The sequence below is a fragment of the Mirounga leonina genome, unplaced genomic scaffold, assembly GCF_011800145.1.
Source record: "Mirounga leonina isolate KUSES-001 unplaced genomic scaffold, KU_Mleo_1.0 Mir_180, whole genome shotgun sequence".
Classification (NCBI taxonomy): domain Eukaryota; kingdom Metazoa; phylum Chordata; class Mammalia; order Carnivora; family Phocidae; genus Mirounga; species Mirounga leonina.
In genome coordinates, this window is record NW_023270469.1 from 1,065,108 (window position 1) to 1,087,423 (window position 22,316).

At 62.5% G+C, this 22,316-nt stretch overlaps 3 protein-coding genes across 8 annotated transcripts in view; 2 read left to right on the forward strand and 1 right to left on the reverse strand.

Annotated features, from left to right (window-relative positions):
• PIEZO1 (piezo type mechanosensitive ion channel component 1) overlaps positions 1-482 on the forward strand; it is a 55,097-nt gene extending 54,615 nt beyond the window's left edge. For both annotated transcript variants that reach the window (XM_035024610.1, XM_035024611.1), the window contains exon 51: positions 9-482. In XM_035024610.1, coding sequence (XP_034880501.1) covers positions 9-258 — 250 coding nt within the window. In that variant the 3' untranslated portion in view covers positions 259-482. The remainder of the gene's footprint in view (positions 1-8) is intronic.
• On the reverse strand, positions 451-22,185 carry CTU2 (cytosolic thiouridylase subunit 2). 5 transcript variants are annotated; one of them, XM_035024617.1, is made up of 15 exons: positions 21,969-22,185; positions 7,318-7,392; positions 4,926-5,004; positions 4,686-4,745; positions 3,483-3,543; positions 2,881-2,990; positions 2,432-2,727; positions 2,219-2,354; positions 1,930-2,061; positions 1,520-1,611; positions 1,304-1,398; positions 1,072-1,219; positions 852-918; positions 697-755; positions 451-602 (listed from the first exon to the last, which is right to left on the reverse strand). In XM_035024617.1, the coding sequence occupies exons 4-15, from the start codon at positions 4,704-4,706 to the stop codon at positions 455-457; spliced, it is 1,365 nt and encodes a 454-aa protein (XP_034880508.1). In that variant the 5' UTR covers positions 4,707-4,745; positions 4,926-5,004; positions 7,318-7,392; positions 21,969-22,185; the 3' UTR covers positions 451-454. The 5 variants fall into 5 exon arrangements, with proteins under 5 accessions (XP_034880508.1, XP_034880507.1, XP_034880504.1 ...); XM_035024616.1 differs by lacking the exon at positions 21,969-22,185 and adding an exon at positions 8,008-8,144; XM_035024613.1 differs by lacking the exon at positions 21,969-22,185 and adding an exon at positions 8,008-8,068 and having other exon boundaries at positions 7,318-7,545.
• Positions 8,297-17,056, forward strand: RNF166 (ring finger protein 166). Its single transcript, XM_035024619.1, has 6 exons — positions 8,297-8,502; positions 13,291-13,447; positions 14,831-14,943; positions 15,253-15,367; positions 15,457-15,564; positions 16,003-17,056. Exons 1-6 carry the CDS (start codon positions 8,348-8,350, stop codon positions 16,066-16,068), a joined length of 714 nt encoding a protein of 237 aa, XP_034880510.1. The 5' UTR covers positions 8,297-8,347; the 3' UTR covers positions 16,069-17,056.
• Positions 22,186-22,316: the final 131 nt, after the last annotated feature.

Consider the following 22,316-nt stretch of genomic DNA (forward strand, 5'->3'; position numbering starts at 1 on the left):
CCTGGCAGGATCATGGGGCTCTACGTGTCCATCGTGCTGGTCATCGGCAAGTTCGTGCGCGGCTTCTTCAGCGAGATCTCGCACTCCATCATGTTCGAGGAGCTGCCCTGCGTGGACCGCATCCTCAAGCTCTGTCAGGACATCTTCCTGGTGCGGGAGACGCGGGAGCTGGAGCTCGAGGAGGAGCTTTACGCCAAGCTCATCTTCCTGTACCGCTCGCCCGAAACTATGATCAAGTGGACCCGTGAGAAGGAGTAGGAGCGGGGCTCCTGCACCCACGCGTGAAGGAGTCGCCCAGCACATTGCTGGGTGCAGACGCCCCGGCCGCCACGCCCCCACGCTGCTGCCAGAAGGGATCTGGGGCCCCTCCTCGGCCCGGCGCGGAGCCCTGCGCAGCCAGCACACTGGGCCCGGGGCTCCAGCCTTCCCTTCCCCATGCGTACTGTAGGGTTTTCTAATTAAAGATGTTTTTATTTATACAATTACAGGCTGTCTGCCCATCCTTGCCCTCCTGCCCCGGGGGGCCCCAGGCTCCGCTCCCGCTGGTGTGCGCCTCATCGTCACTGTTCTCCAGCAGATACTCCTGGATCTCTGGCGAGGGCCTAGGGAAAGCCGTACACTGGGAATCTGCCCCGCGGGAGCCACCGCCCAGAAGGACCCCTCCGGCACTCCCCCAGCCGTGTGGCTAGCCCATACCTTTGGCTGCGGAGTCGGGCCTCGGCCAAGATGTAAGGTGGCAGGGGGTCCAAGGAGGGCTGCAACAGAGGATGGCCGTGGACAAGGGGCCGCGTGGCACCGAGCCCCGGGGGGTGGGCCTCCCCTGTCACGACCCAGGAGTGGGAACGACTCACCACATCCTTCATATTCACGCGGCAGCCGTAGCATAGCTGCTCGATGACGTGGTCTCGGGAGTCCTCCCTGGAGGAGCAGAGCTGTGCCTGAGCACCGGCTCGGGGCCCCAGGGGCCTCACCTAGCCCGGCTGGCGGCTCGGGGCCCCAGGGTGCTGCACCTACCCTGGCCTGTGGCCTGGGGCTGACCACGAGTCAGGGCAGGGCCAGGAAGGGACTCACCTCCTGCACGGCCTGGTCCCCTGGCAGCAGTTCAGGGCCCTGCCCACCTCTGCAGCACGGCAAGGCACAGTGGGGGCCCCAGCCAGTGGGGTGGAGGGCTGCATCTGGGAGAAATCCTGGGTCTGAGCCCCGAACGCTGTGGCACTATCTGCAGGCAGAGACAGGCTGAGGCTCCTCCTGGGGCTGGACCCCCAACTCCCACTCCCCAGTGCCCCTCCCCCTCCTCACGGACCAGCGGCGTCGACGTCCAGCGAGCACATACAGAGCAGGCAGCGGGGGCCAGCGGCACAGCCGTCCCTGGGGGCCTTGACCAGCTTCTCACTGGTCCTGATGGGTGGGAGACGGGGCACCAAGGCGGCCTGAGGCTGGGCTTCACTCCTGCACAAGCGCCCGGGGGTGGGCTCAGGCCCACGCGCCCACCCCGCCGTGGGCACTGACACACACATACCTGTACACGGTGCTGACTGTGGAGGGGAACTGGGCCTGCAGCCGGAGCAGGAAGCCCTCCATCAGCCGGTGGATGCTGGCCTTTTCGGGGGCCTAGGGATAATCAGATGGAGGGCTGTAAAAGGGGCGCCCCCAGGCCTGGCCCAGCAGCCAGCTAGCGTGGGGGCCAGGGCTTCACACCATCAGCCCTGAGCGCGCCAAGTCAGGGCTGGAGTGAGCCAGAGCACCCGCATCTGAGGTGTCCCCGTCACTGAACACAGCTGCTGTTACACCCTCCGTGCAAGCCCCCCTTGGCCGAGCACCAGCCTGCCTCTCCTCATGTGCTCCCAGGGAGCTGGTGTGGACACAGCTCGGGCCACTGAGAGCGTGCTGGCCCCCTCCGACCCCACGCTGCATAATCCCGCAACTCACCTTGGTGTCAATGGCTGGCGTGAAGACAGACGGAACGGCAAACAGGCGGTTGTAGAAGGCGATCTCCTTCAGCGTGTGCTCACGCATGGGCCGTACTACCACCACGTCGCCGTGCCGCTCGTCGGAGAAGCCCTGCAGTGGGGGCACATTCATCACAGCACCCAGCACCCGGGCTCACAGCCCCGCGTTCCCTGCGCCACACGGGAGACCCTGGCACGGACTCCTGACGCCACTTTCAAGTGACATGGGCCAGAGGGGCCCCGGAAATGCCCGTTCCCTACCCACATACCGTGTCCCAGGCAAGAAAGGCCCCTCTCCCCAGCGCCAGGCTGGTCATGAGCTTGATGGCCAAGCGGGTACAGCTGTCTCCTGTCATCACCTTGGAGTAGCCATGGGTCCGGGCCACGTGCAGGATCAGGTGGGTCCTGTAGAGCAGAGCCCAGGGTCTCAGGCAGGCTGGAAGGAGGAGGGCCTAGCTGCCAGGGTGGGGATGGGGGCTCACCGCAGGGTCTGCAGAAGCTCCTCTTTGGCCGTCAACGTCTTCACGGAGCCAAACAGTCGGGACAGAGCCTCGGTCTGGGCAGCCAGGGGTGGCCCAGCCAGGTCCTGGGGGTCCTGGGTGCAGGGCTGGCTCGGCTGTGCCTCCCCCTGGGCTGAGCTGGGGCTGCCCCCAACCCCCTCAGCCCCCAGCATATGCTGCTGCTGAAGGAAACTGTCCACAGCCACCTTGTAGGTCCCCACAGTCCCCACTGGCTCCTGGGCAGAGCAGCGCAGCACGGACGGCGGCAGGGCAAACACCTTCCAGGGCAGGGAGAGAGCATAAGGCCCAGGTCTGCCCCCCACGTGCCGGGAGCAAACAGGCCAAGGGCGAGGCCCACAACTGACCCCACCAAGTAGGCACAGGCCCTTGTGGGCACCTGGCGGCCCGCCCTCACAGTCAGGCCCACCCACCTCTTCCAAGGTGACAACGTGCCACGGAAAGCCGAGGGTCTGTAGGATCAGCTTCACATCAGCCAGAGTTTTTGCTCTGTCCTCCCGGCTCTGGCCACAAGCTGCTCCCTCTAAAAAGTGCAGGCAGAAAGGAATCATGACTACAGAAGAGCCCAAGATGGCATAAGGCCAATGTCCTGTGAACAACTCTACGAAGCTTTCTGGTGGAAACCACAGGACACGAACCTGTTCTCAGGGAGGGCAGCATTATCAGAGTGGGGAGTGGCTTCTCTCCAGTGCACAGGGGAGGGGCGGGGGGAGGCGTGACGGACCCCAGGGCCCCAGACCCAACTGGGAGCCTATCTCAGGGAGCATCTGGCCCCTGGCCTCTCCCACCCAGGGCCCCTGATCCATGGACACTAGGCACATACGCCTGCCTGACTCTAACAAAAGTCTAAGACAACAACAGTGCCTTTGTTGCCAGACCCATGTGTTGTCTCCAAAAACTCATTAAGCTTAAGGGCCTCATCAAGCTTAAGGGCCTCATCAAGGGCACAGCACCAGCTGTCTCAATGGGGCTCATCCTGAGCGGCTGGGGCCGGGGCTGGGAGGGCTACACATACCATCGACATATACGACCCCTGGCACAAAACGCAGTCTTTTGGCAGAATCTCGACTCAGGCCCTAGAGAGAAAAGGGACAGGACCTCAGCCCCACAGTCAGAAGCCAGAGGCCACCTTCCCGGCACAAACCACTCTCCACCTGAACTGATGTCCTCCAGGAAGGGGTGGTGTTCCCCACCTGGAACAGACAAACCATTCAGACAAAGTGCTGAGCAGGCCCCATAGGGAGGCCACACAGCCTGACATGGTCAAAGTGGCTGCCTAGGCATCTTCACCGCCCCAGTAACACCTGCTCCTCACCAGTCTGTCTCCCACGGCCCCCAGACTCCCCACCCCGGCAATGTCCTGAGAGGTGCCTGCCTGAGCACCTCTGACTGCTGAGTGCAAGAGGACAACAGACTACCATCAAGGTGTTATCAGTTAGAGGAAACAGGGGCTCCAGGTGCCGGACAAAAGGCCAATGGAGTGGGCACTTACACCAGGCCAGGCTTAGGGAGCCATGAAGTGAGAGCAGAGCAGCACCTTGCTGGAGCCCCCGGGACAGACCACCTCTCTCATCTGTGCCCCTCACTGGGAATGCAGAGAGTCTGTGTATGTCCCAGCCCCAGGTCAAGGCCTCCACGGCAGCCAGGGCCCTCAGGAAAAGCCCTAGCCATCTCCAACACGCTGGACAACAGTGTGAGTGGGCTGCCGAGAGCCTGGAGCACAGGTCCCCAGAGAGCACCCTCTCCCGTACACTCTCCCTCCCCACCCAACTTCACATCCCCTGGCATCCCCACTGCTCATTTGGGTCTCCCCTTAAACTTCTCAAGGAAGCTGCCCGACCCCAGCCAGGCTGGACCCCTTTTGGGTTCCCCAAGGCACCTGCTCGTATTTCAAGGTTTTGTCCTGGACCCAGGACCAGGGGGAGGCCCATGAACTCAGGAACACCTCAAGCAACGCTCCACCATGCCACCACATGTTCCCTGTGACTAGGATTCTACGCAGTCGGCAAACAGTCCTACACTTGGGCACAGCTGGGTGCTCCGGACTCAGCTTCCAGTTTGTGCACCTCTGTATACACCTCCAACAACCCTCCGGGCATCCCAGCTAGGGGTGGGCTGCTCTCGCTAGCTGCAGGCAAGAGCCCCTCAGTCCTGGGCCCCCAACTCTGCAACTCAGCAGGGAAGCAGCCAGGACCCTGGAAGATGCTAGGAGACGTACCTCAAGGACCTGCCAGACCATGGAGCTGGATGAAGGCCCCCCAGACCATGCCAGGAGCACCTATGGGAGAAGGAACGTCACTGGAGAGCGCTGCGTCTCCCCCATGAGCAAGCCCACCCTCTCCACCACCACCATCACCTGTGCATGACACTGGGAGGGGAGGCCGGGGCTGAGAGCCAGGGCCCAGGGGGGCTGGGCTTCCCAGCTGGGGACCCCGCAGAAGTCACCCCAACACACTACCTTCTCACCCGGAAAGATCAACCGATTCTTCCCAAGCACGGCTCTGAACTTGTGGATGTAGAAGGCCCTGAAACAGTCCCTGCAACAGACAACCAGCAGTGTGGCCACACGGCCCCGATGGGGACGCAGCCTGAGACGCTGTAGGGTTCCATTTTCCTTCTCTTACCAGTGTCCATCTTTAAAAGCAGTATCTTGACAGAGGCTCTGCCCAGAAACTGACAATGGAAGCCAGGGTTGAGGGGTTCTTGCCAGCTGTGCCTGCCCCAGGACCAGACCCGTGCTGCACAGGGAGGCGCCCCCTTGGTCCCCAACAATCCTTACTAGTGTGAACTGATGTCTGAGGGGCCCAGAGCCCAGGAGCCACCTGTACCTCCAAACACTCAGGAAGGCCCAGCAGGCAGAACGGACGGACACAGGGAAGTGCAGGGCAAGGCCAGCCGGACCCTCCCTCAAGCAGAGTGGAAGGCCCCTTCCAAAACTCCCACAGGGAGAAGTACTCTCTCTTGGGGTAAAGGGGGAAGCACTGAGTAGGCAGCAGGGGGTGCCCCATGTCCCAGAACACCATTCTCGAGCTGATACCATCTCGACAAGAAATTACCATCTTGACAAAGTTCATGCAAATGCACAGTCCTGGCTTCTTCAGACCCACAGAATCAGAACTTCCAGGGTGGGCCCTGGGAATCAGCAATCCTGAAAATCCTTCCACCTGATTCTCAGGCTCAGCTACAGGTTAGAATCACTCAGGCCAAATATATCGGACAGAAGGTGCCAGAGTGAGGCCCAGGCACCTGCATTTAAAAGCTCCCTGGCAACCCAGGCAGGGAAGTCGGGGTCGATGACAGCAATGCGGCTCCCTGAGAGCTGCCCCACACCTGAGGCTGCACCCCTAAGTCTGCTTTCTTTTTCCGACTAAGACATACCAGGGGCGCCTGGGTAGCTCAGTCGGTTAAGCATCCAACTCTTGGTTTCAGCTCAGGTCATGATCTCATGAGATCGAGCCCCAACTCAAGCTTTGGGCTTAGCGTGGAGTCTGCTTGAGATTCTCTGTGCCCCGCCCCCTTGCCCACACCCTCTTTCCCTTTAAAGTAAATAAATAAACTTTTCTCAAAAAAAATGTCTTTTTTTTTAAAGCCTTTATTTAATTATCTATTTTTTAGAAAGAGAAAGAAAACGTTGTGTGTGTGAGGAGAGAGGCAAGGCAGAGAGAGAGGAAATTTCAAGCAGACTCCACGCGGACCGCAAAGCCCGATGTGGGGCTCTATCCCGGGACCCTGAGATCATGACCTGAGTCAAAACAAGAGTCGGACGCTTAACCAACTGAGCTGCCCCTGAATAAATCTTAAAAAAAAAAAAAAAGACACAGCAGTGTCCACAATTCCCCCTGCCCCCCACTGAACAGGCACCAGTGTGAGGGGCTGACCAAGCACCCCGCATTCCTTTATGGTCAGTAGGTCAACGTGGTGTTTAATAAAATGCCAGGACCCCAGGCGAGCAGCCACAGGCAGCGAGTCCCAAGAACTCACTCACCATCGGGGAGGGGTAAGGCTGCTAAAACACAGGTGCTTGCTCGGGGCACAAGAACAACCTGTGGCTGCCCACGGGCAGGGGGAGCTCTGAGCCCAGAAGGAGCTGCTGCAGCCTCTTCTCCTAACAGTCATCACTTCAGATGCTCTGAGAGATTAAAGCAATGGGTGCTTTGCCTATGTTTACTCCAGTAGCATACACCAAGTTTACTGTGTTCCCAAAGGATGGCTGGGGAGGAGAAAGCTTTGGGAAAAAACCTCAGTCCCTTCAGTTTCTCTTTTGGAACATTCTGGAAAGTAGTGTCCAAGACTCGTGGAGACTATTTTAAAAACATAAGCTGGGGGACGCCTCGGTGGCTCAGTCGGTTAAGCGTCTGCCTTCGGCTCAGGTCATGATCCCAGGGTCTTGGTATCAAGTCCCGCATCAGGCTCCCTGTTCAGCTGGGACCCTGCTTCCTCTCCCTTGGCCCCTTCCGCCGCTTGTGCACCCCCCCAAATAAATAAATTCTTTAAAAAACAAAAAAATCAACAAACAAAAAAAATCATCCCCAGAGCACCTGCCCAAGATCTCAGGACGCTCTAATCTGCCCCTAGATGCGTTCCAGCTGCCCCGAAATGCTCATCCTGCCTATACCTCACCTCACCCTCCCTCTGCCACCTTCCCGTGCCATCAGATGCCCTCCTGCCACCTGATCCACAGCTGGACCGTGGGAGAATTACGGCGTACCCACACAGAAACCCAATACCCCACACATGCACCGGAGTCACTGGAAGCGATGTTAGAAGCACATGCTTCAAAGCAAGAGATAAAGCCAAGAGGAGGGGCAAGCCTGGCTAAGCCAGACCTCCCACCCACCTCCAGGCCTCACCTGCAGAAGGCATCTCCTGCTCGAATCACCACCACGGGTAGGCCTTCCGTGCACTTCACACACTTCAGTTCACGCCTTTCGAGACATGACGGGGGAGGGTAGAACACAGGCTGCAGCCCTCCCTCCAGCGGGCTTTGGGGAGGAGGCACTGCGATTCTCATCCCAGCCGGTGTATGGGAAGCTCATGCAGCTGCACACACACCAACCACGGCTTTTGTCTTATCCGAACTACCGATACGAAAAAAGACAAGGGCCGTGGGGGGATCTGAGTCTGCCTAAACCACCCGAGGACGCACACAGAGGCCACCTGTCAGCCTCTCAAGTGCCTGGCGGAACCACCTGTGTGACTCGGGAGGGCAGAGACGGAAGCGGCGGGGGGAAGGGGCCAGGAGGCCGACTCCTCTTCGGCCGAGGGCCCAAGCCGCAAGAATCACCAGCGCCAGAGCGCAGAGCCAGCCCCTTTCTGGGGCGTTCGCCCCCGGCTAGAGAGGCACCCCCGGGGTGCTGCGGAGCACGGTGCACCCCCACCGGGACCCGGGGCTTCTGGGCCCCAGCCTCGGCGGTCTCCCGGGTTCCGCAGCGCGGCGCCGGGGGCGAACTGCAAGGCGCGGGCCGCGCCCTCGGGGCAGGGCTTTGCCGCCGGCTCGGCGCCGGGAAGGAGAGGGGCGGGTGCGCACGCCCGGCTCTTACCCAGGCCGCAGTGGCGGCGGTCCCTCGGGCGCCGGGTCCCCGTAGTCCTCGCCAACCTGGCACATGGCTGCGCCCGGTCGCACGATAGTAAGCGCCGGCGGCGGGGAGACGCGCCCTAATAACGTCAGCGGGACGTCGCCGGGGCGTGGCCAGCGGATTGGGGGCGGAGCGCGCGCCTATGACGTCGGCGCCGCGGCGCCGCGGCCGTGACGAGCGGGGCGGGGGCGGGGCGCCCCGTGATGACGTCAGCGCGGCGCCGTCGCGGCCGTGACGCGCGGACCTGGCCCGGCCGGGCCGGAACAGGGGCGGCGGCGGCGGCGGCGGCAGGCCCGGCGCCGGGATGGCGATGTTCCGCAGCCTGGTGGCTTCGGCTCAGCAGCGGCAGCCGCCGGGCGGGCCGGCGGGCGGCGACAGCGGCCTGGAGGCGCAGTACAGCTGCCCGATCTGCCTGGAGGTGTACCACCGGCCCGTGGCCATCGGCAGCTGCGGCCACACGTGAGTGCGCCGGCCTGCGGGAGGCCGCGGGGCCGGGACGTCGCTGCGGGGAGGGGTCCGTGCCCGCCCCGGGAGGGGCCCGAGGCTCGCGGCCGCCCGGCGCAGCCCCGGAGCCAGGCGCGCGGAGGACTCGGGCGGGGGCGCAGGGCTCCCTGCGCAGGCCGGCCCTGTCCCCTGGGCGCGTTCCTCCGCCTCAGCTCAGCCTCCTGCCCGCCAGTCCCCGGCGAGCCGGGCACCCTGTCGGCGCATCGGGCGACCTGCAGCCCTGTCCGGTCCCGACTCCCCTGGGGTCCGCTTACGGCTTCGGCGGGCCTACCCGGGTACTCAGAGGGCAGCAGGCGACCTCTGCGCCAGTCGCCTTCGACTCGGTCCCCTGGAGACCGGGGTGGGCATTTGTAAATGAATGCCTTGTGGCTCTTCTTATCAACTCTTTTTCGGACCCGCTGTCTGCTTGTCTTAACGTCAGAGGAGAGGAGTTGCCTAAAGTTAGGAGAGGGACTTGTTTGGAGTCTGGTGCTGTTTTGTTTTGATGGAGATCTTGGGTCATATCCATCATTGAGCAGGCGGGCTGGCCCTGGGGACCAGACACCAAGCACCCTGCTAGGGTTTCCAGCTGCACCGGAGCCTCCAGGAGGGTCCTGCAGGGGTGTTTCAGCAACAGAAACCTGAGGATGTGGCTCTCCTCCCAGCCGAGAGCTGCACTCAAGTCTTCTGCGAGCTGCCCGCCTGGTTGGAAGGGCGCCGAGTTCAGTGTCCACTCTCCGACTGGCTCCTGGCTGAACAGCACAGCTCTTGAGTGAAATCAGCAGTGTGGGAAGCGGGGTCAGGAGGGCTCGGTTGCCGGCAAGCAGGGCTACTGAGGCGGTGGGGCTTTCACTCCCAGGGGTTGGGCAGAGGTGCACCCAGGCAGGTAGGTGCCCCTGGAATATTTTGCTAACAGGCAGCTGACTTAGGAGGCTCCTGATAGAAAGGGGGAGCTGGGTAGGTGTGTGCCTTCTCGTCACCCAGGGACAGTGTCAGCATCCAAAAGCCTCCGCGTTCCTCCTCCTCCCGTGTGGGGCAGCACAAGCACCTGCCCACACCAAGGGAGGATAGCCAACTTGTCGGGAGGGGCCGTGCCTCACTGTCACACTGCTGGTGACATCTTGTCAGGGGCAGCCTCTGAACAAGACTCTTGGAAGCATATGCTGGTGGGTGTTTTCAGGTGTGCTCTGCAGTTTTCAGTCCATCGCTGAGACCTGTAAGGCTCGACCCAACTTTAGAAAGCCTTCCCTGGTTTTCGGATGGTCTCCCCTTGGCACCAACAGTTACTCATCCCAGGGCCACAGCATTTCCAGTCTCCGGGTCTGTACAAATCAGTGTACAGATTTTTTTTTTTCCAGATAAGTCTTTTTTTTTTTCCTTAGAAAAGTCTTTTCTTAAAATGTGGTCTTCAGAACACAGCTCTGCACAGAATTACGAAAGCATCATGTCCTCTAAACCCTTCCCCCACCCCATGTTTTTCTTGGCAGAATCTGATCTCTCTCCTGTTTCTGAGGCTGGTCCCGTGAGAAGCTCTTCCAGAGCGTCCTCCTTAGAAGCCCTCCTCCCTAGCTCTCTCTCTGCCTCTGTTTCTTACTCTTCCCAAGTTTCTGGTCTGGTGTCATGAAGGCACATGCACGAACAAGCACAGAGGACTTAAAGGCTCACGCTTTTCCTTCAAAGAACCTGGTGGTGGTCTAGGTATTTGTCCCGCACGGCCACCTAACCGTAAACAGTTTGCCTCCACAAAACAGAGTTTCTGGTGCTGAGCGGCTGTGCGTGGGCAGCACCAGACAGAAGAGGAGAGGTCGGGGTGGGTTTCGGTCAGGAGGCCCTCAGTGGGGCTTGTGGAAGAGCTCCCAAGAGCTCCCCAGGAGCCCCAGAGGGAGCCGGTTATTTCTCATATTCGGGGGACATCCTGGGCAGTAAGTCCCATCTGGAAGCAGAAGCTGCGTGGCTATGTATGACCCTCTGATGGGCCCTCCCCTGAGGGCCTGGGAGGGGGCAGGCTCCCCTGGCCTCCGTTCTCCTCTCATGCTCTCTCAGCACTGCTGTCCCACCGGTCCCTCCACCTCCACGTCCCCACATGCAGTCAATGAGCAGAGATCGTAGAGAAGAGCGCTCACGTTTAGGGGGGAACGTAGGGAATGATGAGGACAGGTGTGTCCTGCGCGCTCAGCGTGCCGTGGCCCCGTCGGCCAGGTGCTCTCGCTATTTTGTACAAGAGGCTGAGTTCCCAGGGGTCGCAGCAAAGCCAGAGCTTGAGCTCGGGCAGTCTGGCGGGGCTGGCCTCTGAGGCCCCGCCTCTCCCCCCTCCCCCCCGGCGAGCGCCCTTGCAGCAGTGACCCTGGAGACCCTGGGGACCGCTGAGCCTTGACAGCCCCCTGCCCACCTGCACCCAGACCCATGAGCGGGCTTCTCTGGGCGGGGTCTGTCACTCCCTGCTTGGCATGGAGAGCGCACCTCCAGCTGCGTGTGGGCGGACCAGGATGTGGGCGATTGAGATCATCTGTGTAAGGCTTTGGAAGTCGGGCTCTGCCCCTGAGGACAGGTCCTGGCCTCTGTGGGTCCCCGGCACCGTTGGCCGGCGCTGGCACAGTGGTGTGTGCGAGAGGCCCGGGCAGGAGTGAGACGGGGCGCTGGAGCCCGTGAGGTGGCCGTCAGGTCTGGGGGCAGAGAGCAGACCCCTCAGCTGGCTCTGTCCGCTCGTGCTGGCAGAACCTCCTTGGAAGAGGCGGGCACGGCTTGTCTGGGGCGGCTCCGAGCACCGCGCTCATAGCGTGGAGACTTGGCTGCCAGCCGATGGTGCCCACAGCCCCTCAGGCGCCACGACACACGGACCAGCAGAGCTGCAGGCCGGCGGGCGGGCGGGCAGGCCCGGGTGCAGGCAGGGGTCCATGCATGCCTTCTCAAGACCCCAAGCTCCCCGGCCCCCTCCTGCTGGCAAAGAGGTGCCCTTCACCCCGACCTATGCATCTGTCGTCGGAGACGTGGCCCTGAGGCCTGCCCTGACAACGTGGTGACTCGTCCCGAGTGCTCCTGGGGCCATCCTTATGCGTGTGCGTCTTACAGCGTTGCTGAAGGAGGACGCCCTCGTCTGAAGGGTGCATGTCAGTGGTCCCCGGAGTGCGCGCTGTTGAGCCGGCGTCCCCGCCGCAGCAACCACGGGTCTGCTCTGACATGTCAACGGGGTCACACAACACACGTCCTGAGCTTGGCGTCCCCAAGACTCACCCATCCTGGGGCTCGGCCACATCCGTGTGTCCGTTCCCCATGGATGACGTGGCTTGTGTCTGCCCCGTGGCTCTTGTGGTGGCACCGCCGTGCACACCCTCCGTGACAGTAGCCAGCTCTCCTCCTGTGGCAGGCGGAGGGAGAGAGCTGCATCGGCCGTTAGGCTGGTCGGACCCTTGGAGCTGGAGAGGCGGGCTGGGGCACTCCCCACAGTGCCGTGGGGTGGTGCCTGGACGCCTCTGTCACATGCCCACCAGGTGTGGCGATGGGTGGGCCATCCTCCTCCTCCTGGGGGAAGGAGGCTGCCGGGAATGCTGCATCTTCTGATGGGCCTCAGGCCAAGCCAGGCCTTCTGTGCACATGTTCCTGCAAATGGTTCCGAGCCAGGTGGGGGCTGCACTGGAAGCCAGCACGTAGGAGGAAGGCCCAGGCGCGGGCAGCAGGAGGGACTCCAGATCACCCCCACTGCCTTCTCCTGGGAAGGAGGTGAAGCCCTCCTGGTGGCAGAATGCCGGCCGCTGAGCTGAGCGTGTACACTTGGGAACACCCTCACATCCCATGGCCCTCACAGCCCCCCGCTTGGTGCACAGAGATGACAGCACAGTCGTGCACATCCCGATCTTTGCAGTCTTTGAAGGGGCTCCCTTTCTTGTGGGCGGGGGCTTAGCCCTCATCCTGGGGCCTAGTGCCCACTCGTCTGGGGCCCTGGGGCTCCGTCTCAGCGTCTGCAGATTCTAGGTCGGGGTCATAGCTGAGCGGCCCCCACAACGTTTCTTAAGAAGCTGGACCAAGGGGGTCCTGGGATCGAGCTCCCTCTTGCTGCCTGCTGGGTGCTCTCCAGCCCGGTGTCCCCGCGGACTGAACGCTGCTAGTTTCTCTGTGGCACGGGGGGGCCTCGGGGTGAGGAGGGCTTGCTGCTGCGGCCCAAGCACATCTGTATCCACTGGCTGGCTTCTTGATGCGGCATCTCCAGGGACAGCGCCTAGAGCCTCGGGCGCCCGAGTGTGTGCTGGGGCCATGAGTGTCCCTGCTCAGCCGCCAGGAGCCCAAGCAAGGCCCCTTCCGTCACCACACCACTGCCCCGAGGCTGGACAGCTTTGGCCCCGCCCCGTCCAATGAGTCTCAGGCCCCTGGAGCCCTGTGGTTTCCTCTCCCAGCATTGTTGATGATCTTACTCTCCAACCCTTTGTGGGTGGAGGGTTTTTAGAGCCCCTCTGTGCTGCCTGTGTCCCCAGAGCACCTGGGGCGCTGGCATCACCACACGGCCGTGAGACGGGCAGGCTGAGCCTCGGGCTGGGCCCAGGGCCGCAGGGCCAGCACAGCTCCCGGAGAACCCCAGCCACAGTCCCACCAGCCTCGTGGATACGGCAGCGGGCCCCAGAAACCCATGGCTGGGAGGGGACCTGGGGTCGTCGTTTAGCCAGAGGAACAGAATGATGGTCTCCAGAAACGTGCCGCCGACACAGAGGGGGGCTGACCTGTGAGGCTCAAAGCAGCCAGCAGCCCTCAGGCCCACACCCGCTCCCCGTGCAGGTTCTGCGGGGAGTGCCTCCAGCCCTGCCTCCAGGTACCGTCCCCCCTCTGCCCGCTGTGCCGCCTGCCCTTCGACCCCAAGAAGGTGGACAAGGCCGCCCATGTGGAGAAGCAGCTCTCGTCCTACAAGGCGCCCTGCAGGGGCTGCAACAAGAAGGTACCCACCCCCGGGGTCCTCCTGGGGCGGGGCTGTGGTCTGCAGCTGCAGGGCCTGCTTCCGCTCCCCCCTCTCCTCTCCGGCAGAGAGGAACCTGTGCTCTGCCCCTCCCCCACAGCACCACTCACCTCCCTGGGGGCCTTCCCACACCCCCCACAGCCCCCCACATCACCCCCACCCCTGCCGCCTGCCCTGGGCTCTGGGTCTTATGTTGTTGCGTGGTCGCTGTTGTGGGGCTAATTTGGGGACATGGGAACTGAGCCTCAGCCCTGCCAACGGGGGTTGGGGCCCCAGGCAGAATGGAGGGGGGTGCCTTTCCAAGGCTGACCGCCACCACCCACGTGGCCTGGAGCCCCTCACAGTGGCCCAGCCCCAGGAGCGGATTTTGACTTTGCATTTTGATAGAAACATCACAATAGAAGGCGACTGCTGGTTGCTTTGTCCTACAGGTCAGGGTCAGAGTCAGGACATCCTGGAGCTACTTGGGTTCTGCAGTGAGGCTGCTGGCCTCCTTCCCTGGCACGCAGGCTTTCTCCCGAGAGAGAGCAGGCCAGGCCCATTCTCGGCTTCCCACATGCAGCGGGCTGCTCTGCCACAGCGTGCTCGGGTCTGTCCATACTCGTGGGCCAGTGGGGCAGGCCCGAGCAGAGCGGGGAGCCAGGCAGCCCTCGAGCGGACACCTGGGGGGATCTTGGCCCCGGGGACCTTACCCCTCGCCCACACCCTCCTTGCTGCTTTCTTGGTCCTGTGAACGAGTTCCCTATTTGTGAGACATTTACTCCCAGCCTGTTGGCATTGTTGACAGCAGGATTGGTAGCATCTGCTCCCCAGGGAGGGATGGCTGCATCTGTCTTTTTCCTTGGGTCGTTCACTTGAGCCACACCGAGGGAGGTCCGCGCACCTGGCCCCTTTCCCTGCCCCTCGGCCAGAGCGTGTGCCCCGGGCCGGGCTGAGGAGAAGGTTGTGCTGTGGTTTGGTACGTTTTGGTAAGAACTTCTATCAGGTAGATGCTTGGCCGTCTACAAGAATGCTGTCCCTCAGTTTCTGTAATGAGGGCTGTCCCCTCTGCCCCGATACATCTCTTCTGGTTTCCTCAAGGACTGCCCCTGCCCTCTGCGCCCCCGAGTGACCCCAGCTGAGGTGTGCTCCTCTCCAGCAGCTGGTGGCCAGACGCACCTGCCAATGGGTGTCCAGAGTCTGTGTCTCCTTCCCTTGGTGCCCCTTTTCTGGCAGGGCCGTGAGGCCCCTGAGTGAAGCTTCCCCCCTGCTTACGCAGCACTGCGGGGCCGTGAACGTCAGGTGCAGGGACGGGCCCTGCTGCCTAGTGGCCCTCTCATCCTCTGGAGCCTGACCCCGACGCCTCCTCGGCCTCTGTCTTCCTAGGTGACATTGGCCAAGATGAGGGTGCACGTTTCCTCCTGCATGAAGGTCCAGGAGCAAATGGCCAACTGTCCCAAGTTCGTCCCCGTGGTGCCCACGTCTCAGCCCATCCCCAGGTAGGCCACCCCACTCCAGTGCTCAGAGCCCCTGTTCCTTGTAGGGGCAGCTCCTGGCCCATGTTGCTCTCCCTGGAGGAGGTGGGAGAGGCTGTTGTGTCCCCCTCTGCGGACAGCCTCGCTGCCCTGCAGGAAGGGGACCCCAAGGAGGGCCCGCACAGGCCCGCCAGTCACCTCCCAGCAGGGGAGTGTGGGGGGAAGGGATGGGACCCAGAGTGCAGGGGGAGGCCCAGCCGGGTGCCCCCGGGGCGGGCCACGCCACAGGTGGGGGCACTGCAGGCCCCCACTCACCTCCCGCCACCGCCGCAGCGCCGTCCCCAACAGGTCCACCTTCACCTGCCCCTACTGTGGCGCCCGCAACCTGGACCAGCAGGAGCTGCTCAAGCACTGTGTGGACAACCACCGCAGCGACCCCAACCGCGTGGTGAGCCGCCGGCCCCGGGGGCAAGTGGGGGGGTGGGCCGGCTCCCCCGAGCAGCGGAGCGCTGCTTCAGCCCGCACCCCGTGTTGCAGGTGTGCCCCATCTGCTCGGCGATGCCCTGGGGGGACCCCAGCTACAAGAGCGCCAACTTCCTGCAGCACCTGCTGCACCGACACAAGTTCTCCTACGACACCTTTGTGGTGCGTGCCCCTCCCCGCGGCCGCGCCCCGCAGAGGCCCTGCCCCGCCCCTCCCCGCGGCCGCGCCCCCGCAGAGGCCCGGCCCTGCCCTTCCGTCCCCTGGAAACCATGCCCCCACCCGGCCCGCAGACCCTCCCGCACCAGGACCTTTGGGGCTAATCGCCCCCGGTCCTAGTTGCTCCTCAGAGCCCAGTTCCTCACTCCTCGCGCAGACCCGCCCGGCACTCGGTCTCCGGGCCAGGTGTCTGCGGGGCGGCTCGCTGCGGAAGGCCCGCGGTGCCCTCGAGGAGGAGCCAGAGGTGGATCCCGTGCGTGGGCCGCCCATCCCACGAGCCCATGGCCCTGGGCCGGCAGCACGGCTCCCTCCGGGCCGCGGGACGGAGGGTCTGGCCCTGAGGGGCACCCGCGCATCCTCGCGTCTTCCCTTCGTGTCTTTCAGGATTACAGCATCGACGAGGAAGCTGCCTTCCAGGCTGCCCTGGCCCTGTCTCTGTCCGAGAACTAAAGGCACAGCCCAGCCCCTGGACCTGAGCCCTCCCGCCTCAGGGCACGGGGCCGCGGCTGAGGGGGACAGGCCCAGCGCCTGCGTGGAAATGCGCCTGTGGGACGAGCGGGTGGGACGAGCGGAGCCTCCTGTGTTGCAGGACAGACGTCCCCGAGCCCGCCAGGGGCCCCGCCGTCAGAGGGTGGCCACCAGTGCTCCTGGCCGAGCCTTGCTGGCTCCTCGGTGCTTCGGGCTGAGCAGGTGGCCCGCACGGGGCTGGCTCATTGGGCCCGCGAGCGGTGGGCGGCCGGTCCGCCTCAAAGCCATGCTGTCCTCCTCTCGGGCACAGAGACCCACTGTGCCCCGTCGGCGTCCCGCAGGCCTGGCTGCTGAGCAGGGGGCGCAGGGGAGCCTGGCCGCCGTCTCTCAGCGCTTCCAGTTCGTGCACTCGGTACTGGCTTTTGTGATACTTAGAAATTCTGGCATTTTTCTATATTATCCAGTGTGATAATCTTTTCACATTTTATAGAGCAAAGACCGAGCAGTTACTCTTCATATTGCAATACCCGTGTTTGACTAGGAACAATAGTATTTTTATGGAACATTTACAAAATTATATTTTTTAAAAAAACAGTCAAAAAGCAACAGTTGTGGGATCAGCGAGGGGGAAGGAAAGAAAGGTGTGGACACCAGAGGCAGCGCGCGCCCTGGGGCTTTGCTCAGACAGATCCTGGCGCTGCTCTGCTGGGTCCCCCTTCCCAACTGCCAGGAAGAACCCCCAGGGCCCCTGGCCCCTCGCAGCGGCCGCCCCAGCAGTGCAGGCCTCCTCCTGCCAGGGCCCTGGCCCCCGCCCCACTGTCCCATTCCCAGGTGGACCCCGAACCGTGTTGGTAGGCCACCCCCGGGGTGACAGGTGGGGTTGGAAGGCGCCGTCTTACTCTTTCGGTTCACGGCATAAGTTATTGCTCTTTTAAAAAAAACTTCAATAAAACATTTCGAAGCATCTATAGCAACCTTGACCGCTAGGTTTCATCTGGGAGGGTGAAAGGCAGGTGGGGGCTGGGGTGCAGCTGTGACCTCCCTTTGCTTGAGGTCTGCGGCTGTGTGTCTGTCCCGAGGCAGCTCGAGCACTTGGCGGGGGACGGTGCTGCCCACCTGCCCCAGGCCCCTCCCTGTGCGCACAGTGCCTCCCTATGCTTCCCTCAGCCTGAGGCTCCCCCAGAACACATCCTCTCTCTTAAACCCTGTCTGGTCCCTGGTGACACATCTTGGCAAAAGTTTGCCAGGTAGTGGTGGTTTTCACCTCCTTCCTTGTCATGAGATGGGGTCCCCCCAAGGCCAGCACACTGGACTCAAGGCTTGTTCTGGGGGCCGGAGGTGGCCATGGAGGCTGGCGGGCAGTCTTTGGGATGCCCTCGGGGTGGGTGGAGCCCCGCGTCCCTGAGCAGCCACTCTCCCCATGGCTGGTTCTTGCTCTGTAGCTCCCCTGGGCATCCTCCTGGTGCCCCAGCATGTGACCTCGGCCCCCCAGCCTCATGCAGGGCCTAGCGGGCGGAAAGAGCCATTCAAATGTGAAACGTCCGGGACGCCTGGCTGGCTTAGAGTGTGCCACTCTTGGTCTTGGGTTCTATGTTCGAGCCCCACATTGGAGCTGGAGATTATTTAAAAATAAAATCTTTAAACATGGAATGTCCAGCCAGAGATGGTGGTCTGGGCCACCAGGGCAGTTTCCCTGGGCAGGGCTGTGTTCTGGGCTGTTCCTCAAAGCAGGTGGGTCTCCTGAGCTTGAAGCCAAGGCAGGGCCAGGCAAACAAGCTGCCACTCGGGAGAGCGGTGACCAGCGGATCACCCCCTTAGGTCCTTCTGTAGGAGCCTCCAGCCCCAGCCTCCCCTCTTCAACCCCACTGGCCGAGGACGCCAGTTCCAGGGGGCAGGCATGGTGGCGGGTCCCTGCTGCCACCTGAGGACACCTGAGGAGCTCTGCCCCCTCCGTACAGCCACGGGGGCAAGAGCCACAGGACAGCGTCCACACGTGGCCTCTCATCCCGAACACCTCAGGGCAGTGTGCCCAGGGGAGGACAAAGTGAACCCCAATACGGCATGGGGGACACGGGCGAGCTGGATCTCGGCAGACCCCACAGTGTCGGTGGGGACGCTCGGGCTGAACGCCACAGCACAAACAGCCTCCCTTGTACTTCAAGTGACTCCCGTGCCAGTGGGGCTGTCCCGTCCAGGCCTCCCTGTAAATGAGCTCGGCCGCCTCCAGGGTTTCCGCCACGTGCGCACACACACAGACACATGCTTTAGGCTGGGAGTTCCCGGAAGCCAGTGTCCCCCTCCCACCCTGACACGCGGGGCCGGCCTCTGCAGCAGCTCACGTCCCCCACTGCCAGACAAAGCCAGACAGCCCTGCGTCCTGGGGCGCCCCCCCCCCCCGGAGTGCACACTTCCTTTCACGGTACGCACGGCATCGCGGCGTGGGGAGTCCACACGCACCCTGAGGCCTAGAAAGCATGCCTGGATCTCGGGTACCTACGACCGCCTATGTTAGCACGGGGTCGGCCGGCAAGACGCCCAGAGGGCAGAGCCCCCAGGCCCCCGAGCCCTGGCGCGGTGCTCACCCCCGGGTCGCACGGGAGCTGAGCACCTCTGAGAGTTTGGCCCACTGCCCTGACCTAGCCTGGGCCACAGCCAGCCGGGCTCCCACAGAGGCACCCTGCTGAATGTGGTGGCCAGCCAGCCAGGCCAGCCGAGGAGGTGCTTTGGACCCAAAAGCCCCGCTGCTGGCTCCTTTGGGGCCAGAAGAGACTCCAGGCCCTGCAGTCAGTGGCTTCCAGAAAGCCTGCGCTAGGGACCCCAGGCCTGGGACCCAGGAGGCTCCTGTCTGGCCGATGCACTCGGCGCCTTGGAGGCAGTTGCAGCTGAGGTCTGAGCGCCTGAGACGCCTCTCCGAGGAGCCTCCAAGGGCAGGCCGCGCTTACTGGCCTCTGCCCCCTGGTGGCTGGTGTGAGAAGCACAGGGCGTGCCGTGGTGCGGAGGCTTGGCTGGGGGCAGGTCTGCAAGATGGGGACTCCAGCCCCTCCCGGTGACAGAGAGCCGCCCGACAGGTGGCCCTCCCGGTCTCCAACAGCCTGCTGGGAACAAGGGGCCAGCTCCAGCGTGCAGGGAGGAGGCAGTGGGGTGCAGAGTGGGAAACCCTGCTGTGGACCCAAGACACCCTTCTCCTTGAAACCCTGCAGGGCATCCTGCTGACGCCTGACACCCATATCACATGGGAACAGCACCTGCGGCCTCACAAAACACACATGTGCACACACATGCATCATGTGCGCACGCGGCAGGCCACAGCCCAGCACGTGCATGCACCCCTGCTCGGCCCCCCGCTGCTTTCTCCCCCTTCCACCCCAGCCCCTAGAACCCCTCCTCAGCACCCAACACCGTGTCCCCTGGCATGCCTAGGACACCATGTCTAGGACTCTCCTGCATGTCGAATAAGCTGTGTGGGAAGGGACAGTGTCCCTTTCTGTCTCACACGGACATGTCCCCCAGACCCCAGACTAAGAACCAGCATCAGCTGTAACAGGCCTCAAAATGGAATGAGCTCCCCTTCTCTGGGGGTGACCAAGCACTCACTGGCACCAATCTGACCAGATGTTGGGAGCTGGAACATTTGGTCTCAGTTTCCACAAGTCCATGACCTCGTACAGCCATGAGGTTGCCCTAAGTCAGGATATCCCAGCTACAGCCACACCCCAATGAACACCCCACATGCTGGTGCAGGAGCCCTTTGTCCCTGGGCTGGAGCCCCCAGTGCGAGGGGCCATCTGTCCGGGGTCCTGGGACAGGTGAGCCCCAGCTGTGAGGTCCAGCTCTGAGCACTGTTCCAAGAGTCTTGGTCCCTGGGGCCTGTGCTTCATGCTGATATGTCCACACTTGAGAGCACAGAGGCTCACACTTCTCCAAGCCCCAGGGATGTGCATGCCAGGGGCCACGCTGTTTTGGGGTTCTCGATGCCTTTCCATCTCATCCAACCAGCGTTGCTGGACCCCACCGTGCACATGCAGGTACTGTGCAGGAGTGAGGGCTGGCTCCCAGCTGGCCCCCCTCTTGGGCACAGTCTGATAGGGAGCAGGGCCCCCCAAACCAGGTCATGAAACCCAATCAGTTAAAAAGTGAGCATGCAGTGGGGATGCAGATGTATGTGTACATACATAGGCAGAGTCAAGCACTACCTGTCATGAAAAAAAGACTCCAAACACATACACATAAAAAGAGAAACTAAGTAGAACTGTAGCAATCGCTCGGGAGGTGCCTATCCTAATTGGAAAGCGCTGCTCAGGCGGCTGACAGAGGCAGATGGGTGGGGCCCACAGCCTGGCTCCCAGCCAGCTGTCATCCCTAAGGTCTTAGGTGCCAAGGGAAGACTGCTGTGATTTCTTCTGGAAGGCAGAGACTCTGGTCCCTGCAAGTCCTGCTCTGGTTGAAAGAGGGGCAGTTCCAGGAGACTGGTGGGAAGTGGGCAGGAGTGAGGCTTAATGGCCAAGTAAAGCGGCCATAAGGAAGATAGAAGGACACAGAGCAAGAGTGGATGGGGACAGCTGCACCCCCTCCCTGGCACTGCACAGGTGTGGACAAGTAGATGCCAGTGTCCTCCTCTGTGGGTCCTTCCTGGGTCCAACCCAGACACAACCCTGTGAGTTACAGCCAGTGAGTCTGCATGACTCCAAGGAGGGCTGAGAAGTGGGTGGGGGTCATTTGTAATGACAGCCCTAGGAAAAGAATATACTGCCCCTACCCCACAGTGGCTCTAAGGACCCTCGGGATCCCAGGGAGCATTTCCAGGATGAGATCAAGAACACTCAAGTTTCCCTAAATAGTGTGAGCATCTCTCTGGAGATGAGGGACATCTTCTTGGCGGGCAGCCACACAGTGCGTAACCGGGTGAGGAGGGACAGTGTGGGTGGAGGGCTGACCCAGGTACCTGCAAGCCTTATCTACGTCTGGCAGGGGAAAGAAGGAAGAGCGGGTATAAATAGAAAGCTTGCGAGGCCACAGAACAGGTGAATAAGCAGAAGGCAGCCACGTGTCCTCTGAAATCCACACGCACAACAGCAGGGTGCCAGGCTATGGCCCACAGGAGAGATGCGTGCCTTCTGTCCGTGCACCACCTGCCCTTCCATGCTCTCACCAAGCCACATGTGCTCCCCTGGGTTCCTATTCCCCCACTTCCTAACTTCTCAGAGCCTCCACCTTCTCGTCTGCAACACTATGAACATCAGACCCTGGGTGACATGGCCCTCCCTCCCTGCTTCTCCAGAGGTCCTTCTACAGGCTCACCATCAACTTCACCTCGTCGCCCCCCAAGCCCTCGGCTGGCAAAGAGCACCAGCAGTCCCGTGGCACCCAGGCCTCAAAGGCACCGCCAGAAAGGCAGGCCTGCTGCACAGCCACAGAAAAGCCCCGCAGCTGTCAGGGGCAGGCTTGGGGCTGTGTCCACTCGTCCAGAGAATGCCTCATCTGACCCCTGAAGTCCTGAAACGTCCACATCAAAGGGACCAGACACTCAGACATGGCTCGTCCAGCTCTCTGCCGCACTGAAGGAGGGACACGACTGCCCAGGGTCACAGACTAGGCTGTTGCACAGCGCACGCACTTCCCCCCCTTTGATGAAACTTCCCATAAGCGCAGCTCAGAACCCCTTGGAATCCCAGAATTCCAGGCTGTGTCCCTTCTCCCAACCAGAGGAGCCTTCTGGAGGCGCGGGCCAACTCCTAAAGCCCTGTCCCCAGAGGACAGGAACCCTCCCCAGGTTTCACCCCCTGGGAAAGGCCTCTCTCCCCAGGTCAGCTGACCCCCGTCACCACTAGGGCTAGTCAGGTGGGTCAGCTTTGGAATTCGGGGCTTGTGCTCATCAATCCTACCGTTGCGAGTTTGCGCAGCAGGCGGGGCGGGTGTAACCAGCTGCAGCAGGGGTTCTGCGCACGCCTCCACCGCCGTGTGGACTGGAGCCCGGCTCGGCTTCCACCCAGCCCTGACCTCCGCCCTTTAGTCCACGGTGAGTGGGTGCGCCAGGCCCCAGGGGTCGGTGTGACTCGCGGCGCGCGCCAGGGCAGTCCCGTGGGGAGGACTCGGCGGCCACGCGCTCCCTCCCCCGCGGCCCGCGCACCTGTCCTGGGCGTGGCCCCGAAGCCCCGCCCCGCGACCCCGCCCCGGCCGCGCCTTGCGCTGGTTGGCCCAGAGGGCGCGCTATGCTAATGAGCCAGCCCTCC

What these genes read in the sequence shown, in the direction of transcription:
- CTU2 (XM_035024613.1), bottom strand. Translation starts at nt 7,478, where the DNA reads ATGAGAATCGCAGTGCCTCCTCCCCAAAGCCCGCTGGAGGGAGGGCTG. An exon ending in CCTTTCTTGCCTGGGACACG is followed by an intron (nt 2,062 to 2,218) that starts GTATGTGGGTAG and finishes CCCCCACTGCAG; the next exon opens with GGCTTCTCCGACGAGCGGCA. An exon ending in GCGTGAATATGAAGGATGTG is followed by an intron (nt 756 to 851) that starts GTGAGTCGTTCC and finishes CCTCTGTTGCAG; the next exon opens with CCCTCCTTGGACCCCCTGCC.
- RNF166 (XM_035024619.1), top strand. Translation starts at nt 8,348, where the DNA reads ATGGCGATGTTCCGCAGCCTGGTGGCTTCGGCTCAGCAGCGGCAGCCG. An exon ending in ATCGGCAGCTGCGGCCACAC is followed by an intron (nt 8,503 to 13,290) that starts GTGAGTGCGCCG and finishes CTCCCCGTGCAG; the next exon opens with GTTCTGCGGGGAGTGCCTCC. An exon ending in ACGTCTCAGCCCATCCCCAG is followed by an intron (nt 14,944 to 15,252) that starts GTAGGCCACCCC and finishes CCACCGCCGCAG; the next exon opens with CGCCGTCCCCAACAGGTCCA.